Here is an 18,135-nt window from a genome sequence, read left to right as displayed (position 1 = left end):
CGTATGCTGCGCGAGAACCACGAGATTAATCTCCACACTTGGGCTCTGCGGCGTTTCGGTGCCGAAAAAGCGGCCGACCTTCTCACTGCGTGCCCATTGGTCCGTTCTGTTGCAACATTTTCACATACATGCACATATACACATAACTTATCAACATGTAAAGGTCAGGTCAACCAGCATTGTTGTGGTGTTGTCTTCTTTCTTATTTTTATTGTTTTAAAAAGAAAAATGGTAAAAAGGAGGAGAATTAGAGGACGGAGCTGGAGTGGCGGACGCTGGCGTTCTTCATCCGCTCCATCTTCTTGACGTCGCCCTCCTGGGTCGAGAGGATGTTCATGACGCGCTTGGTCTTCTCCTGTCGCTCGAGGGTGTCTAGCCTCTTCTTCTTCTCCCGCTCGGTCTGCAGGAAGGCCGTGTCCTTGCGCAGCTCTCGCATGGCGCCCTTGAGCTCCTTCTTGTACATGCGCTCGAACTTCTTCTTCTCGGCCCTCTCGCGGTCCGGATCGTTGTCCCTCCCCACCTTGAAGCTGCACTCCCCCCCCCAACACGTCAGCAACCGCACATGACACGACACGACACGCGCACACGGCACAGCACGACACACGACACACACGACACACAGCACGACGACGTACTTGTCCTTGAAGCGAGGGTTGAGCATGCGGATGGGTACGGGCTTCCGCCTCTGCCTGAGGGGCAGCCGCTGGTCGACCTTGCGCTGGATGCCGGTGCCCAGCTTGGTCTTGACCTCCTGCAGCTGGGCCTCGAGCTGCGCCGGCAGCACGCGACGCCCGGCCACCGCGCGGAGCAGCTTGGCGACGATGGCGTAGGGCGTGAAGATGATCTCCGGGTACGACTGCAGCTCGGCGTTCTGGAAGTAGTGCGTCGAGAACTGCGACACCAGCCGCGCGCTCGTCTGCAGCACTTGCAACCTGCGCAATAACAAGCATGTGCCATTCATTCCACACAAGGTCAACAAAACGAAAGCGAAAGCGAAAACGAAAGAGAAAGAGAAAGCGAAAGAGATGGTACACGTACTTGAAGGTGTCCTCGCTGAAGTAGGTGTCGGTGGGCAGCTTGCTGAAGATGTCGACAAAGTTGAAGGGCGGAATGGCGGCAGCGGCGGCCTCGTTTTTGTCGACGGACTTCCTGGCCTTCTTGTTGGGCCGCTTGGCCGCGCCGGAGGAGCCCAGACGGAGGAAGGGCTCCGTCGAGGTCTCCCGCACCAACGACGACACGGTCTCGGCGAGGGCCGACACCGAGGGCATGTTGGAGAGCAGCGCGACCGACAGCAGATCGTTGATGAAGAACAGCACCTCCGGCATGAACCGGCCCGTGCCTTGCAAGTACTGCACCACCGCCGCCATCACATATTAGTCGGGCTCTGCGCGCGATGGGTGAGAAGAGTGGTAGTGGTACGTGGAAGGCGAGGTTGGCCAGGAACAGGCCGACCACGGCGTGGAGCGGGTTGGTCAGCGGGCACTGGGACAGCACCTGGCCGATGAACAGGACCGCGGGCGTCGTCACCGTGTGCTGGAAATCTGTCGTCGGAGGGCAAAGCCGGATCGTGAGCCAACAGTTATTATTATTATTATTTTTATTATTTGCATTTGAAGAGACGCACCGGTGGTGGGGAAGATGACGGAGACCAGCTTGAGGAAGAGCAGCTCCTCCACGCCGGGCCACGGCCACGTTCCCTTGCGACCACTCACTGCCGTCATGACGAACCAACACCTCATCAGCACGTACCGCACACGCCACCGCACACGCACACAGGGAGATGGGAGCGTACGCTGAACGGTGGTGAGGCGCGTGTAGAGGGCCTGCTGCATGGCGGTGAGACGCTCACGGGCGGCGCGGGCCGAGGGGTCGGGCATGGTCTGCGCGAGCTGGAACAGGTGCTTGGTGAGCACGTCCAGCGCCGGCATGTCGACCTTGTCGGCCTTGCCCACGTGCGCAAAGTGATCGTAGAGAATCCCCACGAGACGCTGCGGTCGGTGGCAACCAATGGAATGTAAGCTATGCGCAGCTGTGATCACGCGTGTGCGTTTCAAATAACGTAATAAAGTACCTCGATCTTGGCCCTGTTGTCGGCCGAGAGGGCGAGGTCGTGGCACACGCGCATACGGTGCACCACCACGTCGAGCTGGGTGCTGTCCCTGTCTTTGACGATGTGCAAAAACGCCTGCAACGCACGCAATCGCCGTCCATAAGCACGCGCCCAGACACGACACGACACGACACGCACGACACGCACACGACACGGATAGGGAAAAAGAGGGGAATGGGTACCTTGTGGTTCTCGGGCATTTCGAAGGTGAAGGGCAGATCCTCGATGTTCTGCCCGAACACGGGCAGGGCCGCCTTCTTGCTCTTCTTTTTCCTCTTGCCGTCATCGCCCTCGCCGTCATCTTCATCGTCGTCCTCGTCGTCGCTGCCGCCGCCGCCGAGGTCGTCGTCTAGCTGGGGCTCGAGGAAGTAGTCCTCCTCGTCATCGATCGCGTGCTTGCGCTTCTTGCCCGTGCTCGCCGCGTCTTCCTCCGCTTCGCCGTCCTCGTCCTCATCGTCGTCTTCAGCTTCCGCTTCCTTGGCGTTCTCTGCCTCCTCGTCTTCTTCATCGTCATCTTCATCCTCCTCCTCGCCGTCCACCTCCTCCTCTCCCTCTTCTCCCTCTTCGCCCTCTTCGTCCTCCTCTTCTCCTTCCTCCTCCTGATCCTCGCTCTCGTCTTCGCTCACGTCGCCCTGCATGCGGCGCAGTCGCTCACGCTACACACGAGAACGGTAAAAGGTGAGTGATGAGCCTGGCATCGACCACGTCTTGACGGCCAAGACACGACAAGACGCGCGTGGTGGAAATGGTAATGCTGGTGGGGCTGATGATGGTGGTGGTGGTGGTGGTGACGAGAGGTACCTCGAGCTGCTCCAGCCGCTCCTTCTCCTCCTTGGCGATCTCCTCGGGCGTCTTGAGTCGGTCCGTGGCCTTGCCCTTCATCTCGAACGCCAGCTCACGGAAGAGCATGTTGAAGTCGTCCTGTGCGTGCCACAACGCGACGTTAGCATTTTTCTTCAAGCCAGAGTGTGCGATGGCGCGTGTCGTGTCGTGTCGTGAGTGGTACCTTGTTTTCGTTATCGTCCTGCATGCTGTCGAAGGCTTCGGCGGCAGATGTGGCGACCTGGAGGCCCTTGTCGCCCTTCTTGGCCCGCTCGAGGCTCTTCATGAGGAGGTCGACGGGGTCCTCCCGCCGGTTGTTCCGCACCATGCCCGCGAAGGCGCCCTGCTTGAGCAGCCCGCGCCACGCGTCGTCGAGCTTGTCCGTGAGCTCCTCGACCTCGAGCTTCTCCTTTTGTCGCTCGGCCTTGTAGAACTTGCTCTTGGCGATCAGCTCCGACATGACCTCGCGCTTGCTCTTCCGCTTGCCGTCGGCCTCGTCCTGCTTGTCCGACTCGAAGCCGCCAAAGTGCAGCGAGTTGACCGTGTCGGCGTCCAGGTGGCCTGCCAGGTCACCACAACCACACCACTCGGTGAGTCGATGTAGAAGACGAACATGAAGAAGAAGAAGAAGAACGTGGTGTAGAAGAGATGAAGAACGAAGAAGAAAGAAGAAGTGGTTACCGCCCTCCTCGTCGTCGGAGGAGTCCTTGAAGTCTTCGCCAAAGTCGTCCATCTTGGAGAGCGAGGTGCCCATGTGCGTAAGCTCCTCTTCCTCGAGGTTGAACACATCGCTCTTCTTGAAGCGGGCCTGCAGGCAAGAAGCAAGTAGAGGAAGAAAAGAAGAAGAAGGTGGGTGAAGCTGCCACATGGAATGGAAACGAGGCTCTACAAAGGAAACGAAGGAGAAGAAGATGACGCGAGTAGCGGTGAGGAGTGCCGCACCTGTCGCTCCTTCTGGAAACGCTGGAGAGCCTTGTCCTCGCGCGAGAGCGACTTGTCCTTCTCACCGATACGCTGATCCACGAACTTGTTGGCCTTGCCCAGCTGCTCGTACTCCTTCAGCAGGGTCGACTTACGCTGCACATGATTGAACAAAAAAACAGCATTAATCGCAGATGGAAGAAAATTGCGGATGAAATTGAATGGAGATGTCTGGACGATTTGAGGAGATTTGAGGCGCAACCGTACCGATTCGGTTGCCACCTGACGCGATTGGCCTGCCGTCTTCTCGGTCTCCTTGAGATTGCGGCCCAGCACCGAGAATTTCGGTCTCACAATCTTCCGCTCGAAGGGATTGATCTTCGGCTCGGCCTTCTTGGGCGCGCTCGACAGAGGGCGCTTCTTTCCTCCCTTTGCTTTTCCCATCTTTGTTCGGGCTTGCTCTCTTAGATCTCTTCTTGATGCCCGGCCACAATCGGAAATGCCGGCGATTGCGAAAAATAAATCCAAAAAATCGAATAACAGCATTTTCCGTCGTTCTGCGCTTTTTCTTTTATCTTTTTGTTTTGTGCCGACCAGCGCTGGGCACCCATTTTCTTTTTCTTTTATTTCTTTCCTTTCTCGTCGGGCGACGTCATCATGAAGAGGACAACAGCCTTACGTCGGCCAGCTGGTCCCAGGCCAGGTTGACGGAGCTCTCGAAGAGGGCCGCACGGTCCTCCTCCGAAGCCACGTAGGATCCGTCGAGCGGCACCGACGAGAGGTTCTTGGCGCGCACACACACCATCGACGTCCCCGCGTCGTACAACTCTACCGTCGCTTCCTACACCACCATATTTACCAGCTGATGAGCTCTATTGCAACCAACCAATCGCACCGATGGCAATAAAACAAAGCACAACACGACACCACACGTGTACGAACCTTGTGTGCCGAGTAGGACGGCCCGCCGTCCTTCATCTCCAATATCTGGTACGCGATAACGTCCCCGCGCTGCGACAATGGTGACATCACCCAAGACATCAGCTTTGGTGACCAACTAAGGAGAGCTGAGGGGAGTGACACGGCATACGACACACGCACGACCGCACACGCCACACGCCACACGCGCACAGAGAGAGGCCGGGGGTACGCACTCGCGGCTTACGGTCGGAGGCTGGGAAGGGCGGGCAGCGGGAGTAGTCCTTGGGCGGCTCGAGCGGCGGCGGTGGCGCGTACGACGGGTGGGTGTTCTTCTTCCAATCAAGCGAAGACGAATACGTGACGATCGGCGGCGGCGTGGCCTCGTGCTGCTGCTGCTGCTGCTGCTGGCCGTAGCGTAGGTCTCCGTTGTGACCACCACCGTGCTGCTGGGGCTGGTGGCCGGTGGCTGGAGTGAAGGGTGACTGGACCCCGGACGGCTGCGACGCAAAGCCCGCGGCGTAGGCAATGTCGCTGCCCCACGCCTGCGGAGCTGGCCGATCCGGAGATGGAAGCAGCCCTACGCAGTGTGTATGCGTCAGACTCAAACCGCAGGACACGCACGGCACGACCAACGACACAACACGATGGCACGACCCACAAGAAACGCACCTGGTGCTTGGTGAGCGTCGTACGGCGCACCATAGGGCGGAGTTGGGTACGGGGGCTGGGGTAGGTATCCGCCGTTGTTGGGCGGCCCCCAGGCCCCGCGCCCGCTGCCTCCTCGCCCGGCCGCCGGGTCGAACCCGCCAAAGCCGCGGCCCCGTCCGCGACCCATCATATGCGACGGAGGTGGAAACGGACCACCGCTTGGTGATGGTACGCCTCTCCCTCGGCCGCGCCCCTGGTTCTGTTTGCGGAGCGTGAGCGTGTGCGGTGGTGCGTGCGGCGGCGAGCGTGAGTGCGTACCCATCGAAACTGGTCTGGCGAGGGTTGGTGTGGTGGCTGGTGCGGTGCCGGCGGTGGCGGGGTTGCGTGCTGGGCGCCACCATCTGGGCCGAAGCGCACGTGGCCCTTCGCCGGTGTGCCCGGCTGCGCTTGCGGCCTGCCGGCATTCTGCTGCTGCTGCTGGGGCTTGGCCGGCTGTTCGGGCTCCTTGGCCTTTGCCTGGTCTTCGTCGGAGCTCGAGTCTTCGTCGGAGGAGCTGGACGACGAGGATGACGACGACTCGTCCTCCGAACTGGAGCTCTCGTCCTCCGAGCTTGAGCTTTCTTCTTCCTCCTCCTCCTCTTTCTTTCTTCCGTCTTTTTCTTTATCTCTTCCTCCTTCTCCTTCTCCTTCTCCGCTTTCTTTTCGTTCTCCTTCTCTTTGTTCTTTTTCTTCTCTGTTTCGTTCTCCTTCGCCTTCGCCTTCGCCTTTTGGTCCCTCTCGTTCTCCTTATTCTCGGCCGTCTTATGCTTGCGTGGCGGCTGTGCTCCGTCGACCTCCGTGCCGTCCTTCCTCCGCTTCGTCTTCTCCGGCGACTTACTGTGTCCATTCGCCTCACCGTCCAGGTTCTGTGCGAACGTGTGCGGTGGTGCGTGTGCGGCGACAGAGTGTGAGATCAGGCAAGCAACGGTGCAACAAAGCTTGGCAAGGTTGTGAACATGTCGTTGAACGACGTACGTGTACTAAGGGAAGGGGCTGGTGGTCCCTTCTACGCTTGAGCGTCGCTCCCTTCTTCTTACGGACCCTACGGCGATAAGAATAAGAAACACCAAGCAGCGATCAGAAGGCTTTAGGGAAGGGAACACTTGTGCAAAAAGATGTACGTGATGGTGTCGTTGTCTCTCAAAATCTCGATTGGATCAGTGAGCGGAAGTGCAAATCTCTCCATCTCGAGCAGGATTCCTGAATACCAGTCAGTATAGCGGTTGTGCAAACGGAGAGATAGGAGAGTGGGGCGGCACCTTCTTGCCATTGCTTTTTGAGTTTGAATTTATCGCAAATGAGCCAGGCGAGATCGTTTACCTCCCGGGCAGATGGCGGCACCAACAGCCAGGTCCTCTGCAGCGGCCCCAGATCGAAGTCCGGGGTATGGAATTGGAGACGCACCCTCTGCAGAGGCGTCCCTGCCGCGCTCCTTCCCGATTCCATCATCTGTTCCGATTAGATGAGCGTGTAGAATATTATTGGCTTTATTTCGTTTCCATTTCGGGACAGAGCGGGACTCGAACCACCACCATGTCAAGTTGCCACTTTCCTTTTTTGGGTATTAACACAATGGATCCGAATCGGCGCATTGCGACCTTGGTGGAGGGTGATGCCGGACAGTCGGCCGAGTGATACATGAGTCTTCAAGGACAGTACTGATGGCAAGTTGATGCATCAATTCCCAGTTCCCCGATACCAAGGAGCAGGCAGCGGGCAGGTCCCAATTCAGCGAACCCCGAACCACCCACTTGGCCCCGACAAGGCCAGGTATTTTCTTGCCCAGGTTCCTTTTTAAAGTCACCACACCCCGTCAACGAACCACCATTTACCTGTATACACACAGTCTAACCACTGCACTCGATGGCCGAACAACTGGCGGGCGCGTACCTCCGCGGTCGGATCGGCGCGCTGGCGGATAACGACGCCTTCTCTGGCGGTCTCATGCTCGTCCTGGTGGGAATGGTCGCGGCCTACGTGAGCCGGGCTGCCCAGTGGCTGTGGGACCGGTTCTGGCGCGAGTTCGTCGTGTCGCTCGAGGTGCGCAAGGAGGACGAGGCCTTCGCGTGGATCATGAAGTGGCTCGCTCACCAGACCGAGCGCGCCAACGGACGCGACCTGAGCATGCTCACCACGCGCGACAACCGCCAAGACCGCTGGAACGGCGCCGAGGCTGCCACCAAGCCCCAGCTCCACTTCGGCCCTGCGCCTGGCCAGCACTTCCTGCGCTACCGCGAGCGGTGGATCACCGTGCGGCGAGTAGTCAAGGAGAACAGCGGGAACAACAGGCTCGAGCTGAAGGAGACCATCAAGCTGCAGACCTTCGGTCGCGACCCGCAGGTGCTCAAGGACCTCGCTGCCGACGCCATTGCCTTTGCGCTGGGCGATGAGATGGGCAAGGTGGTGCTCTTCCAGCCGCAGCTCAACTGCTACCCGGTCGGCAGCTGGCGCAAGCTGATGGCTGTCGAGCGACGCGCCATCGCGTCGGTGCACTTCCCCGAGGGCGTGGTCGAGGAGCTGGTGGCCGACGTGCGCGAGTTCCTGGCCATGGGCGAGTGGTACAAGCGGCGCGGCATTCCGCACCGGCGCGGCTACATGCTCTACGGCGAGCCCGGCTGCGGCAAGAGCAGCTTCGCCACGGCTCTGGCCGGCGAGCTGGGCCTCAACCTGTGCGTGTGCAGCCTGGCCAGCGCGAGCCTCGACGACGACTCGCTCCAGGAGTTCATGCGCAAGATGCCCAAGGGCAGCATCCTCCTGCTCGAGGACATCGACGCCGCCTTCATCCAGCGCACGAAGAACGTCGACCAGTCGCACAGCAAGAACAAGGTCACCTTCAGCGGCCTGCTCAACGCGCTCGACGGTGCCGTGGCGTTCGAGGGCTCGCTGGTGCTGATGACCACCAACCACCGCGAGCTGCTCGACCCGGCGCTCACCCGGCCGGGCCGCGTGGACATGGCGATCTACGTGGGACTGGCCCGCCGGGACCAAGTGCGCCGCCTGTTCGCCTACTTTTACCACCCGTGGGAGGCCCAGAAGAACGAACGCGACGACGACAGCGAAGACGACAAGAAGAACGAAGACGACGGCAAGCGGCGCCTGGCGGAGGTGGACCAGCTGGCGCGGCAGTTCGCGAAGCTGGTGCCCGAGGAGCGGCTGTCGATGGCCAGCCTGCAGGGCTTCCTGCTGCGACACAAGCTCGACCCGCAGGCAGCGATCGACAACGTGGAGCGGTTCGTCGAGGCCGAGCTGGATCGCGCTAAGCAGGCCGCCCGACACAAGAACAAGAAGGCTGCAGACCGCAACGACGGCCTGCAAGCCAACAAGGAAGAAACCACCAAGAAGGAGGAAACCAAGAGCAAGGACAGCGCCACATACAAGGAGAAAGGCGTCGAACCACCACCCAAGGAGAACTGTGAAGATTACGTTACCACAGCTGCCATCAGCGCAGCGTGACCAGCTTTCCTTGTAATTTCTCACAATATTACCTGGTTAAAATCGATGTTCACTTCCAAGAATTACCTTGTTGTACGCAATTGTGCTAGTCCCTATCTTTATCTTTAGCATTGCCCTATCTTTGGCGGAAAGTCCATCAGGACCACGCTCACCCGAGCCACTGCTAAATGGACCAATCAGCGGAATACGCGCGAGCTCCGTCTCACGGCTTGCCGACTTTAGGTACCTGTTTCTAAACTCGGAGTGATGAAATGACTTGCACTAGGCTCACCGTCGAACCAACGGTCACTCTATTTGCGGCCTGTGATCGGCCTCGATGCACCTCCAGCATCCACCAATCACTCGTTCAGCTAAACTTGCGTGCAGAACCTGTACAACCGGCTCTTTGGCGAAACATTTCTCTCGAACTCACTCCCACAACCAGAACGAACATACCGGCCGACTCTACCACACTACACACAAGGACCAGACAGACCACACACACACCACAACTCCTCACCACCACTCGTACGTTTGCCTTGAACAAGAAGGTTGAGATGCAAACCGCGAGCGCCGAAGAGTGGAGCCAGAGGGCACTACACGTGCCGACCCTCCATCTCCCGGTCCAAGCCACCACCAACAACAACACCGAGCCGGACCACAGCAGACCCTTCCCCAGGGTCACCCTCAGCTGGGAGAACCTTCACTACGCCATTCCACAACCTGCCTCGACGTCGGCAGGCGGGTGGCAGAGCTGGCTCCCATTCAAGACGTCGGCCACGTCAGCAAGCCAGGGTGGTGTACCAGCCCACCAGCGCCGACGCCGGAAGCGACGAAACTCGACCTACGCCGACGCCGAAGAGCTGGGTCTGCGAGACGCGGAGGAGGGACTGACCGGCGAGCCAGACGAACAAGACACGCTCATCGCCGACGATGAGGCGGCGCAGGAGGAAGAAGATGGGATGAAGAAGCTGCTGCGTGGGGTGGAGGGCATCGTCTACCCCGGCGAGCTGTGCGCCATCATGGGTGCCTCAGGTACCCTTCCCGCCTTCAGTCGACAAAAAAATGACTGCACCATTTTTGGAGCTTTCCTGACTTGGCCGACCGAGCTCACTGTCGGCCCATCGCAGGTGCGGGCAAGACTACCCTCATCGACGTGCTGGCATGCCGCGGGATGAAGGGTACGCCTTGTTGCAACAAGCCACGACGACTTGTTTGGCAGTTTTTGTTTGTTTTCCCTGTTTTATTTTGCTTTTTCTGTTGATTAACGAAGGAGGTTGCTGGTGTAGGACGCCTGAGCGGCGAGGTGAACCTGAATGGCGAGCCGGTGGCCAAGCGGCAGGCCTTCTTCCGCCGCGTGTCGGGCTACGTCATGCAGGACAACATCATGCTCGAGACCCTCACCGTACATTTTCAATCCTTCTACATGCAAGATCTGTCAACCTCCCCCCCCCGCACAACTCACCCGTACGCCCACCACGACGCAGGTGAGGGAGACCATCTCCTACGCCGCGCGGTTGAAGCTGCCCTCTAAAATGACACGGGCCGAGAAGGAGCAGCGCGTGGACCGGGTACGCGAAGCGCTGTGACACACGACACACGACACACGACACAGTAGTGCTGGCGAGTAGCTGACGCCAGTGCTGCTGCAGGTGATGGCCGAGTTGCGGCTGACGCACATCGCCGACTCGCGGGTGGGTGGGTCATCGAGCCGCAGCATCTCCGGCGGCGAACTCAAGCGCGTGGCCATCGCCATCGAGCTCGTTTCTTCGCCGTCCCTGCTCTTCCTGGTACTCACTGCACTTCACCCTATTTTCGCTTCCCTGGCCGTGCAGTTGGACTCATTCGTCGGTCGCCTGACGTTCGCCTTGCCTTGGGTGTTGCGTGCGTGTACGATGTTGTGCGTGTGCGATGTGTCACACAGGACGAACCCACGTCGGGCCTGGACAGCAACGGCGCCACCGACCTGGTGCAGCTCCTCAAGGTGCGCGCCCGCCTCACGTGTGCTTTATTTCTTTAGAGCGCAGAGATAGAGATTAAAAATAACCTTTAAATGTGTTTGTGCAGAGCTTGGCCACGCGGGGCCAGCGCACGGTGCTGTGCACGATCCACCAGCCGTCGTCGCACATGTTCAACGCCTTCGATAAGCTGCTGCTTCTGAGTCAGGGCCGCGTGATCTACTTTGGCAAGGCCGACAAGGCGGTGGACTACTTCTCCGGCCTGGGCATCCGGCCGCCGCCCATGTCCAACCCGGCCGAGTTCATCCTCGACATCGCCTTCCACGCGCGGCGTCAGGAGGCGCTCGAGCAGGGCGATCACACCAGCACCGAGGTCTCCATTGTCACTCCCCGATCACCCATGATCGGAAGCGAAAGCATCAACGATGTCGTGCGTCTTCCTTCTTCCGTGTGTGTGTCGTGTGTCGTGTGTGTCGTGTGTGTCGTGTGTGTCGTGTGTGTCGTGTGTGTCGTGTGTGTCGTGTGTGTCGTGTGTGTCGTGTTAACCGAGTTGGTGGGGGCAACAGTCGTCGGAGGAGCGCACCGAGGCTGACGCGATGTTTCCGTCGACCTCGGAGCTGGCCTTCCAGTACAAGCAGTCGACCTGGTACCAGGCCGTGACCAAGGACCTCGGAGCCGAACGCGCGGCCGGCCGCAAGAATACTACGTACCGACCTCCTACTTGCTTGCCCGCACATTTTCCTTCACCGCGCGCGCTCGCTCGCTCATCATCGTCTCTCCATCTATGGCGCCGCGCAGAAGAAGGAAAACGCGATCAAGCCAGACAGCGTTGGAGTCTCGATCATCGCGCAGGTGTGGATTCTGATTTTGAGGTAATCGCTGCTTGCCCACTCTCAAGTGTACAAAGAAACTGACGGCCGGCGGTTGGGCGGATTGCAGGGAGCTTCTGTACCTGCGACGCCACCCGGACCTGTTCTACTCGCGCCTCTTGGTGCAGGTGGCCATGGGCTTCGTCATGGGTACCCTTCGTTCCATTCTTATTCATTTATTTACATTTATTACTATTTTTGTTTATTACTATATTTTTCTTATTTTGGATAATAATTGTTAACCATTATGAAACGTGTTCGTAGGGTCTCTGTGGTTCCAGCTGGAGGAGGACCACCTCTACGTGCAGAATTGTCTCGGGGTGATCTACATGACCATCACCATGCTCTCCTTCACCTCGTTCAGCAGCGTGGCCAGCTACCTGGAGCAGAACGCCGTCTTCCATCGGTACGTGTAGACCACCTTCTTACCTTTGACATAGCACAACGATCATCACTCGGCGAAAGAGAGCGAACAACCAACAACCAACTAATCACCACGGATGCAGGGAGAGGGCGTCGGGGATGTACGTGGCACTGTCCTACTTCGTTTCGAAGGTCATCGTCGCCTTTTCCTTCATCGCCGTACTCGTTGCTATCGGTACTCGACTCGACCTCTTGCCAACCAGTCGTCGATGCTGGGTACCATGCATAGAGCTACGGGGAAATGCTAATCGTGGTGGTGGCTGGTGGCTGGTGGACAGAATGTACGATCGTGTATTGGATGGTGGGCCTGCGGCGCGACATGTGGCACTACTTCGCCTTCTTCGTTCTTGTCATCACACTTGCCGCCTGGAGTGCCGAGGTACGTAGCCAACACGCGTTGCACGTGATGCCTTGAGCGAACGCTGCTGTGGCCATGAGCTTGAGAGAGAGCCTAGCTGATCAGCCCGGGGCGACACGGCGCAGGCCCTGATTTTCGCCATCTCGGGCCTCACCCGGACCGTGCAAGTGGCCCAGGTGGGCTTCGCCTTCACCCTCGGCGTGTTCTTCATCTTCGCCGGGTTCGTCATCAACACCAACTCCATCCCGTCCTACTACGCGCCGGCCAAGTACGCCTCGTTCATCAAGGTATCCATCAGTGCTGTTTATATTTCTGTGCGTGCGTGCGTGCGTGCGTGCGTGCGTGCGTGCGTGCGTGCGTGCGGTGTACGTGCGTGCGTGCGTGCGTGCGTGCGTGCGTGCGTGCGTGCGTGCGTGCGTGCGTGCGTGCGTGCGTGCGTGCGTGCGTGCGTGCGTGCGGTGTACACGCGTCAGTTCGCATCTCATTTCTTCACTCTTTCTTCTTTGTTTACATACAGTACGGCTTCGAGGCGCTGGTGTACAACGAGTTTGTCGGGCGTGTGGTGAACGGGGTGCCCGGCGAGGTGATCATCGCGCAGACCACGGAGGGCTTCTCCGTGTGGCTCGACGTGGGCGTGCTCGGCGGCATGACGGCCTTCTACCTGGTCGTGGCCTTCCTCGCGCTCCAGTTCCTCGACAAGGAGAAGAGGTAGAAGCAGAAGAAGAAAGGAGAAAGGTGTGAACAACCGCGGTTCGCCAATGTACATCAGAGAAAAGTGGGCGACGTATGGTGTGGTGTGTGATCGGAGGCGTCTTCTTTTAGGTACAAGAGCAAGAGCAAGAGTGTTGAGGGAAGGGAGGAGAAGAGAAGTAGAACAGAATGGGAAGGAGAAGAAGAAGAGGAAGCGAGCAAGCAAAGAGAATCCGGAGGGGTCGCGTCTGATAGAGTCAATCGAAAGGGCTTTCTGGTGGCTACCACGGTCCCTAGTTGTCGGTGACTTCCATCTTGGCCGGAGCAGCGAGCACCTTGACCTTGGTCGGCGTCTTGACGATCGACGCGGGGACCTTGATGACGTTCTGCTTGTACTTCTGGAGGTCGCGCAGGTTGGCCTTGGCCTCCTGTGTCTTCGCCTCCTTCATCCTGTGCACAAAAAGAAAGAAAAAGATTAATAAAATAATACAGAAAACGTAGCGCCAGGCGGAATTGAAAATCGAAATGGAATCAAATGATGAAATGGGCGCAGGAGAAGAAGAAATGGAAGAAGCTTCGAACGAACCTCTGGCGGTAGAAAGACTTCTCTCTGGCGCCCTTGATCTCGTCCACCCGCTTCATGGCCTGCAGGGTGTGTCTGACGAGGTCCCGATCGTACTTCACGGGCCTGTTGCGGCGCTTCTCGAACTCGAGAGTAGAATCCTGTGCGCACCACCGAACCAAGGTGGTGAGGATGATGTGTGAAGATGGCCGATTTGAAAGATAGAAGTACGCACCACCACCATCTCCTTGCCGTGAGCCCTCCTGAAGGCCTTCGTCCACCTGAGCTTTCGCGGGTTGCGCTTCATCTTGAAGTTCTTGTGGCATTTAGATCGGCAAAAGCGGAACACCTGGAGAGAGATTGAGGTGAGCAATCAAGGCGCCCCAAGGGCGATCAAACTCCAATCGTCATCGATTTTGATTAATCGACGAAAATTCTCCGTAGAATGATGGGGCGGGGTACCTTTGCATCATTTCGCACGAACGCGATACCGTGACCGGGGTAGACGGGGCTACCGCAAAACCAGCACTTCTCAATACGCATGCTGCTCTGTGCGGCTCTCTAATGCTCTTTCCGTCCTCCTCTTGAATCTCACACCACCAGAGGCCGAAGCGAAAAGGACCGCTCTCGAATTGCCTTCCGCACTTTTTCCCTTTCCGCACATTCCTCGCATTCTCCTATTATCTGAAATTCCATTCATTCCAGCGCATAATTCTCGTTTATTTATCTATTCACCACAAGGGAAGCAGGCCATGTTCTTATGTGTCAACTTTATTTGTATTGTCAGAGGTGAGGGGTGTGGTGGTGGTGATCTTCTCTTTACACAAACAAAAAAGGGAGGAAGAAAAAAACGCCCAGGCCGTGCGTGCTGACGCACAGCCAAGGACCGATGAAGAAGGTTGTGGGTGTAGCGATGCAGTGATGGTGATCCTGTGATGAATAAATAAAGAATGGAAGGTCGTCGCCGTCGCCACTGACGTGAGCGTGGTCGTTGGTCGTGGTCGCTCTCGATCGATGCGAGCACGAGAGGCAGTTGACGGCCGTCGAAGTGGAAGAGGGGATGGTCGAAGGAGAGAAGGAGGAGAAGCCGATGGGGGCCGTTCGGGCAAAATGGGAGCGCGCCAGAGCTGCGTCGTTTGAGTGGCAGCTGATGGTGGTGGAATGATGACGAAGACGACACACGGGCGATGCCACGCGCGCGGCAGATGGTAGAAATATTCTAAACGTTGCGGCCCGGGGTGTCGTCGATTGGCAGCCCCCCCTCGCGCTCCTCTCCCCTCTCTCGACTCTCCTCGGCCCAGTCCTTCGGTGGTGGTACGTCGAGTGCCGAGAGGGCGAATAGCGAGGAAGATGATGGTGATGATGAAGATGATGACGATGAAGAGGAAGAAGAGATGAAGATGAAGATGACGAGATCCGCCTCCGTGAAAAGCGGGTGATGTGATTTTTACGGAAGGTCGCGACGCCGTGTTCCACCGCACGATGTGGGGCGTCCCAAAGCGTCGACTCTACAAGAAGCCAAAATCGAGGAAGATGATGATGGAGGTCGGATCGGAGTCGAGATCGAGAATTGTAGATGAAGAATGCTGAAGATGAGGAGGAGGAAGATGATGACGATGTACTGGTGATGGTGAGGATGGTGGTGGTGGTGGTTGTAGTGGTAGAAGAGGAAGAGGGAGTCAAAATGGCTGACCGGATTATGCAGATAGCCGTTGATGACACGGTGATGAGCATGCATGCACCGCTCAGCTCTGTGACGCGAGAAGTCGAGCAATACACGAATGTGAGTGGCCCGAGCGTGCTCTCGACCGTGTGCGTGTGCGTGTGTGTGTCGTGTGTGCGTGTTTTGTGGGCTTGGGTGGTAAGGCGTCAGGAAGGTACCTTGTTGTGGTCGTTGTCTTTGTTCACTTTGCCGCGCTCGTTGTCCTTGCGTCGCATGCGAATGTTGTTGCCGACGGGGAACGGTTCCTGTTCGCCCTGGTGCGGTCCCTCGCTGTGGAAAATGATGGGACGGCACTTGCGGTCTTCGCACATCAGACTGCTGTTCTGGAAGTGCCCGATCAGGGAATTCTGATGGTTTTGTGTTGGGTTGTGTGCGTTGGTACAAAGTCAGACGACGACGAAGGAGGTGGTGTGTGGGTGGTGTGTGGGTGGTGTGTGGGTGGTGTGTGGGTGGTGTGGGTGGTGTGTGGGTGGTGTGTGGGTGTGGGTCGGTTTGAGGTCCCATGGACGTGGTCGGTACCTTTCCCTGAATGCGTGCGTAGGTGATGGCGCACACCTTCTCGCTGTTGAACTTCTCCCATTTCTTGCCGTGGAACTCGTCGTAGAAGGGCACGATCGACAGGCAATCGATGAAGTTGATGAACGCATACCCCACGTTGCATTTGTTCTATCGTGTGTCGTGTGCGGTGTGTGCGTGTGGTAGCCAGGCGAGTCAGCGCCGAGAGAGTGAAGCGCACGAGAGGGTGACGATTACCTTGAAGTCAATGGGGAGGTAGAAGAAGTCGTATTTGCCCCGGTGGTGCTCGTCGACGGCGGCCAGGAGCATTTTCTGGGAGTACTTGTTGGGGATGTTCTTGATCATGAGCGTGGTCCGCCTCTCACGCCCGTCGTTGACCTTCTGAATGTCCAGCGAGAACTGCGACGCATCACCGTCCTTCTGCTCACGACGCACAAACACGCAGCATAATATAAGCACGCGAGGCCCCGTGTGCGTGCGTTGTGTGTGTCATGCGTGTGTGCGGTGCGCACCTCGTCGATGGAGTCGGAGCGAGCGCGTCCGACCTTGCGCCCGGCACCATTATTGGAGTCGGAGGCGACGCCCGACGAGGCCTGACTGGCGGCGTTGCGGTAGGAGAGGGGCGTGGGCAGGGCGGCTGGGGACATGGCCTTCTTCACGCCCACGGGCGGGTACGTGATGCCCCGCTCGCGAGGACCCCGCGGCACCAGCATGCCCGACTGCTGCGGCGGCTGTGGCTGCTGCTTGTTGGGCGGCGCCAGGCCCTGGTGGGCAGCGGCCATCTGGGCCTGCGGCGACGAGAGGCTGCCGCTTGCTGACGGCGCCACCGAGCTCGCCACCGTCGCGATCGTCAGTGTGGGCGGCGAGAGGATGGGCGGCCCGGCCGGCTGAGCGGACAACGACGCACCTGCGAGCAGAAATAATAAAGTAATAATAAAGTAAATGGGTCAGCAAATGAATGATAAAGTCATTAATTATAATTAATTGTATGGTGGCCTACCGGGCGTGACGGGGCTGACAGACTGGACGTGCGGGTGCGGGTGAGGGTGCACCTGGTGCTGGTGCGCGTGCGGGTTCTGTCCGGCGGATTGCGGCATGCCGGGCAACAGCGCGCCGTTCATCGGGACGTGGGCGCCCATCGGGTTCATGCCGTTCATCGCGCCCGGCCCCATTCCACCCATCGCCGGCACTGCATCGTCGTCGACGATCAACACACGCATCACAGCGAGGCATTAGATCACGAACGACACGACACGACCAACACACAGGCGACGACACACAGGGCGACGACGTACTGCGGTTCTCGGCAAGGTAGGCCGAAGGCTGGCGCTGTGGTGGGAGGGAGGTGGCCGGGTTGGCGGTGTTGGGACGCCACGACGAACCGGGCGCCGGCGCCGGAATGAACCGCTGCTGGAGCTGGTACATGGGCGGCAGCGCGCCGTAGTATCGCGGCATCCCGTTCGGCGGGTAGGGACCCGGGTCCGCGCCGTTGGGCAGCTGGCCACCCGCCATCCCCGGATTCGTCATCCCATTGTTGGGATTCCACATCGGCTCGCCTGGTCGTTATTCATGTCAATACGTTAGCGGCGTGCTGTGTGTCGTGTTGTGTCGTGTCGAGGCGTGTGTCGTGCGGTGAATGTCCCTACCTCCGAGCGGGATGGGCGGTGAGGAGCGCTTGGCGTAGATGCCGGGCGGAGGGTGGAGCGGCCCCATGGAGTGGAGCGAGCCGATGGGCGGGAAGTGGTAGACCCAGGCTTCCTCGCCGGCGTTCTCCGGCGCGGTGGTGGTCGAGGCGGCCACGGGGAAGGCCGGGAGGGAGGTCGACCGGCCGCGCGCCGGCTGCGACGAGTCGGGTCCGTCGACGCCGCCCACCTCCGCGAGACCCTCCATGCCCGGTCGCCCGCTGGGCAGGGCCAGCAGGTGCTGCGACTGCTGCGGGCCGAGGCCCAGACCCGGACTGCCCACGCCCGTGTGGCCGTGGTGCATGAACTGCGCGTTCTTCCTCACCCCGCCTGCCACCACCATCACCATAGTGAGCGATGACGGTGTGGTGGGTGGTGGGTGGTGGGTGGTGGGTGGTGGGTGGTGGGTGGTGGGTGGTGGGTGGTGGGTGGTGGGTGGTGGGTGGTGGGTGGTGGGTGGT

At 59.0% G+C, this 18,135-nt stretch overlaps 5 protein-coding genes and 1 pseudogene across 5 annotated transcripts in view; 2 read left to right on the top strand and 4 right to left on the bottom strand.

The window, feature by feature from the left end:
* Positions 1 to 247: 247 nt before the first annotated feature.
* ACA1_291690 (Nop14 family protein) lies at positions 248 to 4,297 on the bottom strand (the record flags this gene model as incomplete). Its single annotated transcript, XM_004368058.1, has 13 exons — positions 248 to 527; positions 636 to 932; positions 1,039 to 1,349; positions 1,420 to 1,541; positions 1,625 to 1,711; positions 1,793 to 1,988; positions 2,072 to 2,185; positions 2,293 to 2,766; positions 2,912 to 3,031; positions 3,117 to 3,493; positions 3,614 to 3,740; positions 3,875 to 4,009; positions 4,121 to 4,297. The coding sequence occupies 13 exons, from the start codon at positions 4,295 to 4,297 to the stop codon at positions 248 to 250; spliced, it is 2,817 nt and encodes a 938-aa protein (XP_004368115.1).
* A 211-nt stretch (positions 4,298 to 4,508) lies between these two features.
* ACA1_291680 lies at positions 4,509 to 6,647 on the bottom strand (annotated as a pseudogene).
* Positions 6,648 to 7,324: 677 nt separating this feature from the next.
* Positions 7,325 to 8,914, top strand: ACA1_291670 (ATPase, AAA domain containing protein; the record flags this gene model as incomplete). Its single annotated transcript, XM_004368057.1, has 1 exon — positions 7,325 to 8,914. One exon carries the CDS (start codon positions 7,325 to 7,327, stop codon positions 8,912 to 8,914), a length of 1,590 nt encoding a protein of 529 aa, XP_004368114.1.
* A 536-nt stretch (positions 8,915 to 9,450) lies between these two features.
* ACA1_291660 (ABC2 type transporter superfamily protein) lies at positions 9,451 to 13,213 on the top strand (the record flags this gene model as incomplete). The annotated part of the gene is made up of 15 exons (XM_004368056.1): positions 9,451 to 9,928; positions 10,024 to 10,074; positions 10,183 to 10,298; positions 10,381 to 10,464; positions 10,546 to 10,683; positions 10,818 to 10,877; positions 10,961 to 11,281; positions 11,418 to 11,557; positions 11,650 to 11,703; positions 11,791 to 11,870; positions 11,985 to 12,126; positions 12,227 to 12,318; positions 12,422 to 12,522; positions 12,627 to 12,788; positions 13,019 to 13,213. The coding sequence occupies 15 exons, from the start codon at positions 9,451 to 9,453 to the stop codon at positions 13,211 to 13,213; spliced, it is 2,214 nt and encodes a 737-aa protein (XP_004368113.1).
* Positions 13,214 to 13,484: 271 nt separating this feature from the next.
* ACA1_291650 (ribosomal protein L24e, putative) lies at positions 13,485 to 14,296 on the bottom strand (the record flags this gene model as incomplete). Its single annotated transcript, XM_004368055.1, has 4 exons — positions 13,485 to 13,641; positions 13,778 to 13,914; positions 13,989 to 14,102; positions 14,216 to 14,296. 4 exons carry the CDS (start codon positions 14,294 to 14,296, stop codon positions 13,485 to 13,487), a joined length of 489 nt encoding a protein of 162 aa, XP_004368112.1.
* Positions 14,297 to 15,261: 965 nt separating this feature from the next.
* Positions 15,262 to 18,135, bottom strand: part of ACA1_291640 (RNA recognition motifdomain containing protein) — a gene marked incomplete at both ends in the record, with an annotated part of 4,631 nt that continues 1,757 nt past the window's right edge. Inside the window, 8 exons of the mRNA XM_004368054.1 lie at positions 15,262 to 15,339; positions 15,635 to 15,799; positions 15,996 to 16,142; positions 16,230 to 16,412; positions 16,505 to 16,899; positions 16,993 to 17,181; positions 17,288 to 17,548; positions 17,639 to 18,004. Coding sequence (XP_004368111.1) covers positions 15,262 to 15,339; positions 15,635 to 15,799; positions 15,996 to 16,142; positions 16,230 to 16,412; positions 16,505 to 16,899; positions 16,993 to 17,181; positions 17,288 to 17,548; positions 17,639 to 18,004 — 1,784 coding nt within the window. The remainder of the gene's footprint in view (positions 15,340 to 15,634; positions 15,800 to 15,995; positions 16,143 to 16,229; positions 16,413 to 16,504; positions 16,900 to 16,992; positions 17,182 to 17,287; positions 17,549 to 17,638; positions 18,005 to 18,135) is intronic.

Source organism: Acanthamoeba castellanii, assembly GCF_000313135.1.
Source record: "Acanthamoeba castellanii str. Neff unplaced genomic scaffold scf7180000084777, whole genome shotgun sequence".
NCBI lineage: Eukaryota > Discosea > Longamoebia > Acanthamoebidae > Acanthamoeba > Acanthamoeba castellanii.
The sequence above is the reverse complement of the archived record's forward strand: the minus strand, read 5'-3'. Positions and strand labels throughout refer to the sequence as shown.